The sequence below is a fragment of the Acipenser ruthenus genome, chromosome 7, assembly GCF_902713425.1.
Source record: "Acipenser ruthenus chromosome 7, fAciRut3.2 maternal haplotype, whole genome shotgun sequence".
Classification (NCBI taxonomy): domain Eukaryota; kingdom Metazoa; phylum Chordata; class Actinopteri; order Acipenseriformes; family Acipenseridae; genus Acipenser; species Acipenser ruthenus.
This window is the reverse complement of record NC_081195.1, coordinates 36,827,730-36,845,301: the sequence shown is the minus strand read 5'-3', so window position 1 is coordinate 36,845,301 and position 17,572 is coordinate 36,827,730. Positions and strand designations below refer to the sequence as shown.

The window sequence follows — 17,572 nt, the reverse complement described above, 5'->3', positions numbered from 1 at the left end:
AGTACACCCTTGCAAACAAGATGGTGCACCTCAAGGGTTATTTCAAGAGTTAAGTAAATAAATGATTGTCTGCGACATGAGGGTTATAATAGTTTTCTTGATGAAACTGTGATTCCAGTGCTTGAAGCACAAGTATTTTTTTTCTTACCTTTAAATTTTTCTCACCCGGCTTTCTCTCTCTCATTCTTTCTCCTTCCAACCACCCTCCCCTTATATTTCATAGGGTGATTATATCTCTTGTATACAAATGGCACCCAATTGTTCCAGTACTTGCATCAGCTTGTACTCATACTGAACTGCTCCATAGCTTGCCATATTCTATTACTGCTCTTAATTATACCTACTTCCTGTATCTTGTATTTGACTTTACTCTTAAAGGTATCCGTATCCACGTTTTTTGTAATTGCTCTAATCTGAAATCGTTCTCATCCATTCATCGTACTTACTACGTGCTCATACTGGAATTAACTCGTATACGCAAATATTTTTAATATAAGTTAACTGCTCTTAGTCGAACCCGCTCTTACATGTAATTGTTTACTATATTCTCTATTTTTTGCTCTTATTTGAATTTGATCTTTTGCTACTGATTTTATTGTACTTTACAGCTGCTCTTATCTGTAATGTGATACTCTGAAATGTGATACTTTACAAAGTGATATTTTCGCATATTTCACAAGGTTTTACAAAGGAGGATACGGACAACATGCCCCACATGTCGACCTGTTCCTATACAGTTTTAAATAACTTTAGCATAACAGAGGTGTTAAAGAGACTAGGAGCTCTTAAAATAAACAAATCCCCTGGGCCGGATGAGATCCTCCCAATAGTACTCAAAGAAATGAAAGAAGTTATTTATAAACCGCTAACCACGATCATGCACCAGTCTCTTGACACAGGGGTTGTACCAACAGACTTGAGAATTGCAAACGTAATACCGATCCACAAAAAGGGAGACAAAACCAAACCAGGTAATTACGGACCAATAAGCCTGACTTCTATTATATGTAAACTTATGGAAAATATAATAAGATCCAAAATGGAAAATTACCTATATGGAAACAGTATCCTGGGAGACAGTCAGCATGGTTTTAGGAAAGGGAGATCATGTCTAACTAACCTGCTTGAATTTTTTGAGGATGCAACATCGACAATGGATAATTGCAAAGCATATGACATGGTTTATTTAGATTTCCAGAAAGCTTTTAACAAAGTCTATCATAAAAGATTAATTCTCAAACTGAACGCAGTAGGGATTCAAGGAAATGCATGCACGTGGATTAGGGAGCGGTTGACATGTAGAAAACAGAAAGTACTGATTAGAGGAGAAACCTCAAAATGGAGTGAGGTAACCAGTGGAGTACCACAGGGATCAGTATTAGGTCCTCTGTTGCAGCAGTAAAGGTCATTCAAAATGATCTAGACAGCATTCAGAACTGGGTGTTCTGGTCACCTCGTTACAAAAAGGATATTGCTGCTCTAGAAAGAGTGCAAAGAAGAGCAACCAGAATTATCCCGGGTTTAAAAGGCATGTCGTATGCAGACAGGCTAAAATAACTGAATCTATTCAGTCTTGAATAAAGAAAAATTCTAAAAAGGTATAGACAATGTTGACCCAGGGGACTTTTTCGACCTGAAAAAAGAAACAAGGACCTGGGGTCACAAATGGAGATTAGATAAAGGGGCATTCAGAACAGAAAATAGGTGGCACTTTTTACACAGAGAATTGTAAGGGTCTGGAACCAACTCAGAAATGTTGTTGAAGCTGACACCCTGGGATCCTTCAAGAAGCTGCTTGACGAGATTCTGGGATCAATAAGCTACTAACAACCAAACGAGCAAGATGGGCCGAGTGGCCTCCTCTCGTTTGTAAACTTTCTTATGTTCTTATAGATCTACAGACAGACGCCTCCATATACTCTCTAATCTCAGTAACGTGCTACAGAATGTCCGTAGCAGCTTCCATCACAATTGGATAAGCGCTGCTCTAGATACAAGTAAGGGAAACATAGAGACTTACGATAGATTTTAAGATCTTGTTGCTAACCTGGAAGATCCTTCATGACCCAGCCTATTCTCTACGCTCTGCTACTGTAGGGCTACTGACCATCCCCGCGGCTCGGCTCGGCTCAGATCCGTGGGAGGCAAGGTGCTTTATAAATCCTAATTGTATTGCATTGCGTTGTAATGTATATAATACAGAACTCTAGAGATCCCCCAGTTACTCATCACATAAGCAGGGTATGAGAGGCTCCCGCTAAGCTTTAATAAAGTCTGGCCCTTTTTTATTAAACATGTTCATGCCACATTGGAGTTCCCTGCTGTACGTGGCACCTTGAATAGGAAGAGGAGCAGTCACTAAAGCCCCTTTCACACTGGTGCTCATATATGGGTCCCGACCTGGGTTCTGGCTGCCTGGGTCACAGTCCCGCATAGTGTGAAACCAAGTACCCGGGTCGAGCGAGACAAACTGCATGACGGGCATTCATAAGTAACAAACTGCCAAGCCTAATCAGCACATTTGGGCCGACGATTAAATCCAAAGAAACTGAACATTTGAAAGGGTGGTCATGTGAACGTTGCTGCTTCCAGGGCATTGCTACGTGCATTGTGTACTTGCTTCTGTCACCCAGGTCGACCCTGCTTCTTCAAAAAGCAGCGTGAAAATCGCAAAGCCGACCCGCATGACACCGGGTCACGACCCAGGTAGAGTCCGACCCGGGTAGAGCATGCCAGTGTGAAAGGGCCTTAAGCAGTGTCTCATAGCGTGCAAGTGGAGCTACATTACCTCACAGTGCAGCCGCCCAGTTTTGTGTGACAACAGACAGCTGCTGCCTGGCAGCTACAATAAAACCCAACGCCTGACGTAACTGTGCACACCCTGATAACAGTTACCATTGTTTGCTTATCATTATGCTTTACTGTGCCTCTCTGGGCTTTACAATGCCTACCTGAGCTTTACCATGCTTTCGCTGTGCTTTGTTACACTTGGCTATGCTTTTACCGTGGGAAACTATTATAAGGGCAGTTTATAAACAAGCTTTTTTTTTTTTTTAGAACAGGGAGGGACAATAATTAAACCTTACAAAAAAATAACTGCATTGAAGTAAAATGGACAAGCTAAAAAATAAAATAGCTTCAGCATAAAAAGAATAAGGATTGGGTTGACATGCAGTGATAATGCTGCTAACAATAATACTGTATTTTAAAGTCTTTGGTTCACGTTCCCCCAAATATTACATTTAATAGCAGTAGATGAAGCTCTTACAATCCAATAAAAACTACTTCAGATTTATTACTGAGTGGGGGGAGAGCAGAAATGGAAGCTGTGTTTAGAACAGAAGGTAGGAAGCATAGAGTTATAAGTGCATGGAATAGCTGAGCAGGGGAGGAATCTAGAACTCTGGGAACAGGACTTAGTTCCCCTTAGTCAGGGTGAATATTGTGCAAAGGCGGCTTGATATATTGATTTGTTTATTGGAATTTTAAGCACCCTTAAACAGATGTTCTGCTTTCCAATACAATCGTGGTATTGTTTTGTTTTAATTCCAATCCAGTGCAGGTGTCTGTGTGTGTGTGTGTACTTCTCTCTGTGTGTGTGTGTGTGTGTGTGTGTGTGTGTGTGTGTGTGTGTGTGAGTGAGAGTGAGTGTGTTGTTAAGCATGGAGGGGGAAGTGTATACCTTTCCAGGCAGGAAAGACAGATACACTTTCAATCACAGCTGTAATATCTGGGAAGCTGGGTGGCTCAAGCTGACACCCTGGGATGGGTGTTGAAGCTGACACCCTGGGATCCTTCAAGAAGCTGCTTGATGAGATTCTGGGATCAATAACCTACTAACAACCAAACGAGCAAGATGGGCCGAATGGCTTCCTCTCGTTTGTAAACTTTCTTATGTTCTTATGTTCTTATGTAATAATAGCTAGACATGCAAGCATATTAGTCATGCAGCTGTAGGAAGGATCTTGCAGTATAGTGTGGTAAAAGCATAGTAAACAACAGTACAACACAGGTGAAAGTCCGGTGAAACACAGCTAAGAAAGATAAAGCATTGTATGGTATGGTATAACACCGTGTAACAATTTTTTTTTTTTTTTTTGGTTCCTGGGTAGTAAGTGTTATTTCCTAATTGCTTATGCCTCAAAAGTATAGAAAATGGCTATTATTCCCCATAAACTTTGCTTTTGTGACCAGGACAGTGATATTTTGAAATTTACCTATTTTCCAGAACATTCCAGATAGATTCAGTGCTGAGTAAACTTGGAGTAACTTCTAGAACTTTCTAGAACTTTCCAGTAATATAAATAGTAGTATAAATACAGGGGCCTTAAGCCCACCAGTTCAGTTTAGTTCCAGCTGGATACATATCTGCATTTTTCTGAGATGGCATCAAGAGGCTGCAAGCATCCGGCAGACGCATTTTGCTATGTCTGCGGCCAATTTATCAAGACAAGAGCGAAAAAGTACTCCTTGGAAGCATCTGCTAAGATGTGTGAGGCCTAAAAGGCATATTTCGGCATGCCTGTCGGGGATCAAGACAAACCCTGGGCACCTCATTTCACCTGCGAACACTGCAAAAAAACTCTGGAAGGTAAGATGGACAATTGTTGCTCAGAATTTTATGTTATAAAATTTGTTAAAATTTTTAAAATTGTAAAAGTTTTTAATTTTAAAATGTTTTACAATTTTCAATGTTATTGAAGAAATATATCATATATGAAAAATGTTGCGTGAAATAAATGCATTTTTGTAGGATGGTACAGAGGGGAAAAGAGAGCCATGAAGTTTGCTATCCCAAGAATTTGGCAGGAACCCACTGACCACTCAAGCAACTGCTACTTCTGCATGGTGGACCCTTCCAAGCAGACCGAGTTCTCTGTGGGGAGGAACAACGTCAATTGGGAGCCACTGGTGGACCCCGGAAGGTGCTGATGCCACCACTGCACATCAAATTGGGCCTTATGAAACAATTTGTCAGAGCTCTAGATAAGGAGTCGGCAGCCTTCAAGTACCTTCAAGACTTCTTCCCTAAGCTGTCTGAGGCAAAGGTCAAAGCCGGTGTCTTCGTCGGACCACAGATAAAGAAGATCCTGGAGGGCAATGAATTCCCCAAGAAGCTCACTAGTAAGGAGAAAGCGGCTTGGAACAGCTTTGTCGCAGTGGTTCGGGGCTTCCTGGGCAATCACAAGGCCGAAAACTATGTGGAGCTGATTGAGACTCTGGTGAAGAACTACGGCACAATGGGCTGTAGGATGTCCCTCAAAGTCCATATCCTTGATGCTCATCTTGATAAATTCAAGGAGAACATGGGAACGTACTCGGAGGAGCAAGGCGAGCGCTTCCACCAGGATATACTGGACTTGGAACGCCGCTACCAAGGACAGTATAACGAGAACATGATGGGAGACTACATTTGGGGGCTGATTCGTGAAAGTGATTTACAGTATAATCGTAAATCTCGAAAAACTACTCACTTCTAAATCTTTTGTAGTCATTTTTGTATTACTTTAGTATAAATACATGTTAATTTGGATTCATATGTTGTTTTTTTCTGACTTTATGTGAACGAAAAGACACAAATTCGCCCGTTTTCTCATTGGAAATAGGTAAATTTCAAAATATCACTGTCCTGGTCACAAAAGCAAAGTTTGTGGGGAATAATAGCCATTTTCTATACTTTTGAGGCATAAGCAATTAGGAAATAACACTTACTACCCAGGAACAAAAATTGTGTTACATAGTGTAATCATGGCTGAATCATGGTATGGTATATAATAAAGCCTTGTAAACTGCTAAATGAGTGTGTTCTTGGGTGTTTATGCCACAAAGCAATTTAATCGTAGAGACGACAAACTACACAGGCAATTCCAGGTGAGATCAGTAATCTGTTACTCTCTTTATTGTCGATGCAAAATCTGGGGTAAATAAGATTCATATAGCGGCGCTTGGCACATTGTATCAATTCTCACAGCTGGAGCTGTCTGTTACAGACAGGGGAGGAGGGTTGAATGAGTGACCCTTCAGGGCAGGGTGGGAAGGTAGCCCCTTGAATTGCTGCACTGAAGACTGGACTGGGAGCTCGAGACCTAGTCAGTGGTATTGCCCTGATTCTGGGCAGCAGGACGCGGGTGTCTGTGTGTTTCAGCTCCGCCCTGTTGAATGATTGTGTGCAGCCTGGCAGAGAGAGGGAGAGAGAGAGAGGCTTCAGCCCTTCGGGATGTAAAGTTAGAGCTCTGGAAGTGGAAACCTTCTCCGATGTGTGAAGGAATGAAGTGCTGATATAATACAGGGACCTGCTTTACCCTGTACACTCAAATAAGAGTAAGAAAGCTGCTGCCTCCAGCTGATTGCATTCATCCACTGGCCGTGCTCGCTGGACCCGTTCTACCTTCCAAGTTACAACAAAAAGACCCAAAGTTGCTTAAACTGCTTTAACTGAGATACTTTCCATGTTTATTTCTGGTTCTTACAGATGTTTTTCTCCTTTTGAAATTGGTAATTTATTCTTAAAAAAGGTTTTGTATAGTAACATTTTTGAGGAAACAACTGACAGCCAATATTTTCATTGCAAGCTTATCAGGCAATACATTTCTTTTCAAATATAAGATGTATTCAAGCTTATTTGCATATTTATGCTTCCCTGGAATACATTTTAAATGTCAAAAGCATTCTTTTAACCCCTTAAGGTACATAAGGAATTGAGAGTGAGTCAAGTTTCACAGGGAGGAAACGACAATTTGGATGACCAGATCCAACCTAAGCCCTGTTGGATCTGGTCAGCCTGAGTAAGCCCTGTTTCGTGCACCGAATGCAAGAATAAGAAACGTTAACAGAATTTGTATTTGCGGGACACATATGTCCCTTCTACCTTTTTAACCTGCATTTGGAATGCCGTCTGAATGAGTTATTCATGCATATCTTCAAAGGTAAAAAGAAGTCAAGAAGACTAATGTTTTGGCTTGTGCCCGCATCATGATACTGCACGGTTTTTACAAGAATGGGTCTCACATTATTTATTTTTTTTACTTGGGAGCAACTTTAAAGAGACTTTGGAATCCAAAAACATAAAATGTTGCCTTTCATGTTTAATAAAAAAACAAAAAACAACTGGATGAAACAACTTCGTACATTACTCACCATTAGTCTGCCCAAAGCAGAACACAAAAGACAGACAAAATATTGAAATGGTGTTTTGTCTAGAAATATAACTCTAGATTTCCGTCAGTTCCTATAGATGATCGCTTTTCTCCACTCTGGATATAAATTGATTTGTAAATCTTATGCTTTTCTGACTTTTTTGACACCCTTTCCTGCTGCTGAATGTTTTTGTTATGAAGCTGTGAATTTATTTTTGTCTCTTCTGTAGTTTCTAAGAGTTAGGGGTTACTTGACTCTTGCATCTTTAAGAAAATGCAAACATCATGTTCCCTTCAACATTTCATAAGGTCACTCCAATCCCAGCCTGTGATAGGGGCTTCATTGTACCGGTCAGTGAGCCCCCTAGTTAAACTCCTGACTTCACACAGTGTCCGAGTGTCTGTGCTCTTCAATGGATCTCTCTGGAGTTCCAATAGCGTTTCAACATTCTGACAGAACGTTAAAATGGAATTGTGTGTACCAGCATAGAAGGTTAAGCATGGGGGGAGGCTTATAGGTGCGGACCAACATGGAAATGCGAAGTTCAACTGCACAATGATCAGGGGAGCAGCTGAAGATATTAAAAGGGTGAAGGGCCATGCATTGTAAAACCTACAGGAACCACATTGACCCTGAGCTGTTTAAGGTTTTGGTTAAGGTTCAGCTGAGTTTACAACCATGAATATAGCAACTCCCTTCAGACTCGTGCAGATAAATCAATAGCTCACATATGTTGCAGTTTACTTGAGCCATCAACCCGCCATACACAGCAGTCAGCTGGCGTTACAGCCTGGCTCCTGAGTTAAGGCATGACGGGAGCTTTGCTTCTCACCTCTGGAGGTCAAAACCAGCTTGAGTCAACGATTCTGAAGCACGGGGAAGCAGAACGAAACTCGTTCTGTTAAAATATGATACTGTCACAAGAAATCCATGCATCGCTTGCTGATATTTTCAGCCTCTAAGGGGAATAAAAGGGATATTTGTAAAACTGTGCTGTTCAAGAAACCTTTAAAAAGCCTCACACGGCTGAGCTCAGGTTTCACCCCTCCTCAGACCCCGCCGATAGGGACCTGATCATTGTCTGCTGCTCCTAAACCTCCCTTCAATACGCTCCCAGCATTCTGACTGGAAGTCCTGGGGTGATCCAGTAAACAGGACCGCAGTCTTTATAACCTGCTGTGGGAGCAGCCCGCCTTGTTATCTTCGCTTCCTACAAGAAGAATGAGAAAAGGAAGTGTGCCGTGGCTCTGGGAAGTGCTTCACACTGCAGCGGAGAGCAGATGGCTGCAAAATCACAAAGACAAGAGCAATCTGTCAGCACAGTTCAAGGCCACAGGCCACGCCTGAAATAGAGAACTGGCTTCTCCAAAATAAAGGTCTACTTGCACTGTATGTGACTATTTACTTACTGCGGTCACTGCACATTTTTTCAGCCACTTTTGAAATTTTAAATTCACCTTTCTTTCTTTGTTTCACTTTGTTTTGTTACCTAAGCTCTTTCTTTCTTTCTTTCTTTCTTTCTTTCTCTCCCGAATTCAGGATATCCAACATACTACTGCAGCAGCTCCCCACAACATCTTAGGGGGAGCTGAAGGTCAGTAGGCTTCCTCTGATCAAACCAATGGCCTCTTTACACCCAGGAGCTCTAAAGCTGACGTAGGTGGGCTACACCCTAGTGAGATGTCTCTGCTGATCTTGCCTCCCTAATATGTGGGAACGCCAGAGCCAATGCGACACTTCCTGTGGAATCCCCAAAGATGGTCACTGACTTCGCACAGCCAGGACAGTAATCTCCTCTCTTCTGACTGTATGAATTAGTAATCTGTAGCTACTGGGGACTTTATGACTGTGTCAGTTGTCAGTTAAATCCCAATCGCTTACACATTTGTACATAACAAATTGCAAGATCGAGGAGTTATAATCTGTTTCATATATTCTAGATTTATTTGGGTTACTGTTTTAGATGTTCTCTTTAGCAGACTGCGTTACAAAAATACTCAGCTTCAGATGAGCCCTTGTCAGAAGAGACAGTAAAATCATTCAGAACTTTAAAACCCTCAATCAAGAGTCGAAGAGAAAACTGTAAGAAAATAAGTGGAGTAGCCAATTTTTTGTCCACTTGACTTAGTTTCTTATAAATTTCAAATGACGAGACCTCTCGTTAAAGGCATTCAAAGGGTTAATAAAGCCAGCAAAAACGTCAGTGGAAATCCAGGCAGATGCACAGTTAATAAAAGTATTAAAGCTGAACTTTATACCCAGCTGTTTGCAGACAGTAATCTCTCGCTAGCCCCTCACCACAGTAATTACATTGTCCTATGAAGGCCAGGTGCCCCAGGGTATTTTCCAGAAGGTATACTCTGCGTCTAATGAGTGCCAGAGACACAGTAATCAGTAAACCAGCAGATCAGTCAAAGGACCTCCGATTACCTCTGAAGAGCTTTGAGCTGTGCTTTGAAGAGACCGATGTGTCACTGTACCTCAGTCTGCCACAGTAGGATCCGAGGCCAGGCGATATCCTATGATCTTTCTTTACAAATTACAAACTGTAGTCAGAGGTATTTACATGAATCTGGTACAGAATAGATCAATATTGACCTAGCCTCATAACAACTGAAGCCATTCTCTAAATATAAATAATACTAATACTACTACCACTACTAATAGAAATAATAATAATACAAGGAATAATGTACACCCAACTGTGCATAATAAAGCTCTATTTCTACCAAGGGTTTCTGGTGACATATAAAACACATGACTGCAAGCTTTATAGTATTTTTATAGGAAAAGCATTGTTCACCATGTATAATAATAATAATAATAATAATAATAATAATACATTTATAGTTACTTGTATGAATTCTCATTGATGTGTTTGAGAGTTAGCAGCATCACATTTTCTAACTTTTTAAGGAGTTTGTATGCATTCTGTGTGGTTTTCATTGCAGTGGCTCAGAGTTCAGGAGCTGCTGACACACACACACACACACACACTGACACACACACTCGCATGCACGCACACACACACACACTGACACACACACACACACTTGCATGCACGCACACACACACACACACACACTGACACACACACACACACTGACACACACACACACACACTTGCATGCACGCACACACACACACACACACTGACACACACACACACACACACTGACACACACGCACACACACACTGACACACACGCACACTGACACACACTGACACACTGACACACACACACACACACTCACACACACTGACACACACACTGACACACACACACACACTTGCATGCACGCACACACACACACACACACACTGACACACACACACACTGACACACACACACACACTGACACACACACACACACACACTGACACACACACACACACACACACTCGCATGCACGCACACACACACACACCCACCCACACACACACTGATACACACACACACTGATACACACCCACACTGATACACACACACACTGACACACACACACACACACACTGACACACACACACACACACACACACACACACCTATAGTCCTTCCCTACCTACTCAGTCATTTGGTTTATAATAGTGCATTTCAGCAATCTACAAAATCACTCCACAGACGTCACGCTGGTTTGCTATACAAACACCAAGCAGGCTTCTTCCAGATCCTGCCTGCAGTGTCACACTGTTCACACACACACACACACACACACACACACACACACACACATCCTTGTAAACCACTGTCCTCACAACCTAAGCTATCCCCTACAAAAGCTTCCATTAGTTAAAGCATAGCAAAGTGTAATAAAGCACACAGAAAGCATGGTAAAGCATAGGGAATCATTGTAAAGCACAGCTGTATAGTAAAGCATATTTAAAAAAAAAAAAAAAACATGGTAAACTACATCTTATAAAAGTTTCCCATAGTAAAAGCACAGCAAAGTGTAATAAAGCACAGAGAGGTATGGTAAAACACATTACAGCAAACCATGGTAAACTATGGTAAATGCATAACATAACCATGGGGAAAGTATGGGAAAAGTGCACAAATACAGTGGTAAACTTTTATAAGGGTTAGACTTCTACAGTTTTTTTCTCCTTTCATATCTTATAACTCAGAGCATAAATGCTGTCAATATAGTTCCAATTTTATCCCACACTGATCTGCCTGAGAGCCTTGTTTGGTGATGTACAAAGCTGCAGCCTCTGTAGAAAAAATAGTGTTTCTAATCAACTAGCTGATACCACCACCGTGTGCAAACAAACCAACACACTTTAATCAAGATGCTTGTATCCAGACACCAGACACAAGAGGCTTCAGTGACCCTGCAAGTGTCCAAAGCCAGGTCTCCCAGGCTCCTAGTCCTGAGCCCTAACTGCTAGGCCACATTTCCAACCCCAGTGAATTTCAGGCCCCCAGAGAAAGGCTGGTTCTTATAAATCAGTAATACATGTGCACTCAGGAGCATATCAACCCACCAGATTAGAAAGACTCTGGTAGGAAACAAGAGATAAGAGACAATATCCAGAGCATTATGAACAGGTCATTAGTAACAACCTCGGCTTTGTGATCTGGATTCTAGATATAGTGAGGACCAGGTTCAAGAAGGGCTTGAAAGGAAATCTTTTTTGTTCATTATCGGTACTCAAGGAAATGTTAACACTTTAAAACCTAAAACACGTAACATGGTGTGCTAAGTGGTGTGTCCAAAAAAATCTTACTTTATCATAACAGAATTTCCTTATTGTTTTTATTTTGAGGTAAAGCCGATTTTTATTCCCCTGCCACAATGCTACAGGTTCACTTCCTATGTTAGCATGCATCCACAGTAAATAGTCTCTGCTGTGATACGAACCACACTGGATACAGCAAAGGTAACGTATGGGTTTCCTGTAACCTCTGCTGTGATATGAACCACACTGGATACAGCAAAGGTAACGTACAGGTTTCCTGTAACCTCTGCTGTGATATGAACCACACTGGATACAGCAAAGGTAACGTATGGGTTTCCTGTAACCTCTGCTGTGATATGAACCACACTGGATACAGCAAAGGTAAAGTATGGGTTTCCTGTAACCTCTGCTGTGATATGAACCACACTGGATACAGCAAAGGTAACTTATGGGTTTCCTGTAACCACTGCAGGGGGTTCTGGAACACTAAAGAACGCAAACATACACCTGACAGTAGTTATCACTTATCAATTCTGAAACACAGCCTGACTGTGCAAACCTTAAACTGTGTACAACACGACACACATCTACTGAAACCTTAAAGGAAAATACCTTGGATTTCAATATAATCCAAAAGCACTGTACCTCCCTGGCTAGCAGAACCATTACCAGCCCAACAATGGCAACACAATGGCTTTGCAATGAATCAGCATTGCAGGGACAGATCCACTAACCCTGGTTACACAGATACACTACCACACAGTCTCAGCTGTGGTACAATTGTGTCTACCGATGACAGCCTCGTCCCACTGTAGCTGCCCTTGTGCTGTCATTGGCCATGCGTAGCACACCGCACCACGACACTGCTGTGTGGCCACAGGAGACTTGGTAAGAATTTGAAAATACCAGGGTCCTACCGGCGGGTGGGAATTGTTGTTGCTGTGATCTCCCACATCGAGCGAGGAGGGGGGATCCACTGATTTGCCATTCTGGTGACAGTCCAAAGTCACCAGGTCTCTGCAATGGGGGTGGCAAGTGTACTTGCAATCTGAGAGAGAGACAGAGAGACATAATTACAACATTATTGTCAGTTACAATGTCCTTTTTGCATGATATTATGTAAGAACACAATTGTATCAGACAAGGGTTAGGGTTAGAGTTAGGGTTAGGGGGGTTAGGGTTAGAGGTAGGGATAGGGACATGTTTAGGGTTAAGGTTAGGATTAGGGTTATATCATGCAAACAAATGTACACATTAAGCACATTGTAACTATGCATAATAACATTGCAATTAGTTTGTACTAAGTAACTGCTATGTAAATACACAGTAATTAGAGACACAATGTAAAGTGTTACTGAGTTTACTAACCTCCACATCAGGAATGGGAATCAGTGTCATCTGAACACTTGTGATCCACTGAAACACATCCATTTGAAGGGACATATTTGTTTGTGTTTATTTGCACTTAACATGAAATATATAAAAAGTAGTTTTATACTAATTGACATTTTTGGATAATCCCTTACTCCTGCTGCTAGCCGTGTCTGCAATTTGCAGACACCCCCTAAACGGGCAGCAGGGTACCCCCATTCTGACCAATAACAATCAATGGCACTTCGAGCCCTGCTTTCCAATGTCTTCTAAGATGAGAATTGCTTTGGTGTTTGGAATTGCATCCTTGGACTATACAAACCATACAAGTGCAGGTGTTTTACATACAAAATATATACATTCATTTTCACAGACTACCATAGCTAAGGGAACATTAGAGTGTCCAAGATTAGTGCTAATCAGGGTCTATGAAACCAGTCATTCATCTTTAAAAGGCAACAAACTTTCCTTTCAGGTAAACTAATTGCTATTGATTACTGAGCTGCATTCATGAGTGGCCTTTTTTAGTATGCAGATAAATAAAATGCTTTTGCAGAGACAGTGGTTATAAGATCCGTTCCCATCATTAACCACCCACTGTCTCCCCTAAAGACTGACATGCTTTAACCCCACAGTCCCTGCTGAGGTTAAATGACCTAGGAAGTGTAACCTGAACTACCTGAGATTAAAGCTTGCAAACAAAGAACTTTCTTTAATCTGATCTGTTACCAACATGGCATGTTTTTTTTTTTTTTTAATGAAAACATGTGTTTTGTTTTAACAAATGCACATGTGAGACCTATTGTACTAGTGTGTGAAAGAGCACAGCAGACAGGATGGATGGCATTACTGCATTAGCAAGAAAGCCTTTAATGAGGTTAGGCATTACTGGGCACTTACTAGGGAACTCAGGATGACCTTGCAGTGGAAACACATGCTTCACAGCCAACCACACTACTATTGCATCCTCAGACTGGTTCTCTTATTTATAATTCATGCACAAGTATCCTGGCAATCCTTTTCTAAGCCACAGAGTCTCGCAATCCTGTTCAGGGTTATGTGTGATTTCAAAGAAAGCGGACCCTGTGAATGGGCCAGTTTGTTAACATGAATTATTAGAGCATCACAACCTTTATCCACAGTATGTGCAACAAGCCACATATCCCCTCAAGAATTTGTGATAAAACAGGACATTCTTTTGCACAGCTGGTTACTGCTGTTCTCCTGATGCCTAGGGTTTGCATCACTGAAAGCAATGTTGTTAAGGATACTGCCTGCATGCCTAACACAACACATATCAATACATATCAATAACACTGTCCCCTCCCTAAAGTAGGAAGGCATTTGAAGTGTGTCCTGCAGTTTTTAAATCAGCCTGCACTACAGAGCCAGTACTAAAATAATTGCTGTTTCATTTTCACCCACACCAGCATAAAAGTACGCACACCATTCAGCTGACAAGACAGGAAGTGTTGCCTATTCCAGGACAGAAGTAACAAGTCTGATTGATGGATGTGTCCTTCAAGTAGATTTGAACGGAATTTCAGCCAGGGCCAATTAAAGAGAACCTACTATGTAATTTGGAATCACCAATTATTTTTTTTCTCATTTTCTCCAAAATCTGGAAAGCCCAATCATTTTTAATTTCAACCCAGCTCACCATGCCACCCCCGCGCTGACTCGGGAGAGACGAAGACGGACACATGCGTCCTCCGAAACGTGTGCCATCATCCGTCTTTCACTCTGCAGGCCCGCCATGCAGCCACCTCAGAGCTACAGCGTCGGAGGACCACGCAGCTCTGGGCAGCTTACAGGCAAGCCTGCAGGCACCCGGCCAGTCTACAGGGGTCGCTGGTGCGTGGTGAGGCGAGGACTCTCTGGCCAACCTAGCCCTCCCCATCCGGGCAGCGCTCGGCCAATTGTGTGCCGCCCCCTGGGAGCTCTAGTCTACGGTGGGCATTTGAATAGTCTGAACTAGAGCCAGCGATCTCCAGGCTATAGAGCGCATCCTGCACTCCACGCGGGAGCGCCTTTACCGGATGCACCACTCTGGAGTACCTGAACCTTCTATGTAAAATGTTCAAACTCAACATTTGACTGAATAAACAGTGACAACTCAAATCAGTTATAAGTTAAAAAAAAAAAAAATTACTGTACATTTGCATCTTGTGTCTGTTTTTGGTTATTTTTTCTATACTTTTAAGGTGGTACTTAGATTACAGGCCCATGCTGAAAATACTAGCCCAAATATCCTTCTCTGTAAATTCTTATCAGTAAAACGGAAAATTTGACAATTTTGACGATACAGCAGCTGAAACTACATTTGAACAACATACACAAACTCGACTGACAACAAGGTCTGCTTTCTGATAAAAGTGCACAGCAGGATAAACAGTTAAAGGAAGTAGAAAAAGCAAAGGAATTCTTTTTCAGCGGAAAACTGGGACAGAGCAATGTAATACCCATGCTTGTGTCAGCTTTGTAATAGTATGGTCCTGTGCAAGAAACTGACACTGCGAAAACTTTCTAGTTACAAAACCTCTTTCTCTTTTTTTAGCTCAAACTGTTGCTGCTATATCTTGCTTCCCCAATATGACAGGCAGGACCAAATTGGATTTTGCTAATTTGTTTTCCATGCACTGGCTGAAGTCATAAATCGTACAAGGCCATGGTATCATGTTTCCTATTATAACACAGTAAACACCATATCTATCTATCTATCTATCTATCTATATACCTACCAGCACAATATAACAGCACATAAATATATACATTTAACAGAATCTGTCATGCTACATCCTTTACTTCTGGTGAAATTACATTCTATATGATCTTCAGTTCAAACATTATATCTCATGTCTATACAGTATGACTGTTAAATTATAGTATTGGTATTAATATGATGATGATGATGATGATGATGATGATGATGATGATGATGATGATGATGAAATCCATTTTTGCTAGGAAATAACCCCCCTTCCTTTCTTACCTGCTTTGGCTCTTCTCTTCACCTGAAATGTGATTTTTCCCGATAGTTTGTAAATAGCCGTTCCCATTCCAGAAAACCAACAAGGCTCAGTTATAGGAAAGCCGGGAACTCAAAGCTGGCTTTGGCTGATGCTGCTACAGGCTAAAGTTGTTAACTAGCAGACACACACGCACTCACTCACTCACTCACTCACTTATTCACACACGTACACAATGACTGGGATGCTTGCAGACGGACTACTGTTTGAACAGAGAGAGACTCCATCCCTCTCTGCCCAGCTCATTTGCCTGGATGCTAGCAAATCGCATGCGTTTGTGCTGAGCAGGGAGATTTGCCTGTCAAATCAATTGCTTTCTCTGCAGCGCTCAGGACTGGAGCAAAGTGCAGGAGCTGTTGTTGTTGGTTTTCTTTTTTATGTAGATACAGACGTGCTCAAATTTGTTGGTACCCCTCCACAAAAAACGAAGAATGCACAATTTTCTCTGAAATAACTTGAAACTGACAAAAGTAATTGGCATCCACCATTGTTTATTCCATCTTTAATAGAAATCAGACTTTGCTTTTGATTTTTTATTCAACATAATATTGTAAATAAGAAAACAAATGAAAATGGCATGGACAAAAATGATGGGACCGCAAACCTAATATTTTGTTGCACAACCTTTAAAGGCAATCACTGCAATCAAACGTTTTCTGTAGCTCTCAATGAGACTTCTGCACCTGTTAACAGGTAGTATGGCCCACTCTTCCTGAGCAAACTGCTCCAGCTGTCTCAGGTTTGATGGGTGCCTTCTCCAGACTGCAAGTTTCAGCTCTTTCCATAGATGTTCGATAGGATTCAGATCAGGACTCATAGAAGGCCACTTCAGAATAGTCCAATGTTTTGTTCTTATCCATTCTTGGGTGCTTTTAGCTGTGTGTTTTGGGTCATTATCCTCTTGGAGGACCCATGACCTGCGACTGAGACAGAGCTTTCTGACACTGGGCAGTACGTTTCGCTCCAGAATGCCTTGATAGTTTTGAGATTTCATTGTGCCCTGCACAGATGCAAGGCACCCTGTGCCAGGCGCAGCAAAGCAGCCCCAAAACATAACTGAGCCTCCTCCATGTTTCACTGTAGGTATGGTGTTCTTTTCTTTGAAAGCTTCATTTTTTCGTCTGTGAACATAGAGCGGATGTGACTTGCCAAAAAGCTCCAGTTCTGACTCATCTGTCCAAAGGACATTCTCCCAGAAGGATTGTGGCTTGTCAATATGCATTTTAGCAAATTCCAGTCTGGCTTTTTTATGTTTTTCTTTCAAAAGTGGAGTCCTCCTGGGTCTTCTTCCATGGAGCCCACTTTCGCTCAAAAAGCGACGGATGGTGCGATCAGAAACTGACGTACCTTCACC

The 17,572-nt window shown here is 41.7% G+C and overlaps 1 protein-coding gene across 1 annotated transcript in view; it reads right to left on the bottom strand.

Moving 5' to 3' along the window:
* The window catches only part of LOC117414668 (ras association domain-containing protein 3-like), an 82,990-nt gene that overhangs the window by 40,366 nt on the left and 25,052 nt on the right, over positions 1–17,572 (bottom strand). The window contains exon 2 of the mRNA XM_034024431.3: positions 12,736–12,866. Within this exon, the coding sequence (XP_033880322.3) occupies positions 12,736–12,866 (131 nt within the window). The remainder of the gene's footprint in view (positions 1–12,735; positions 12,867–17,572) is intronic.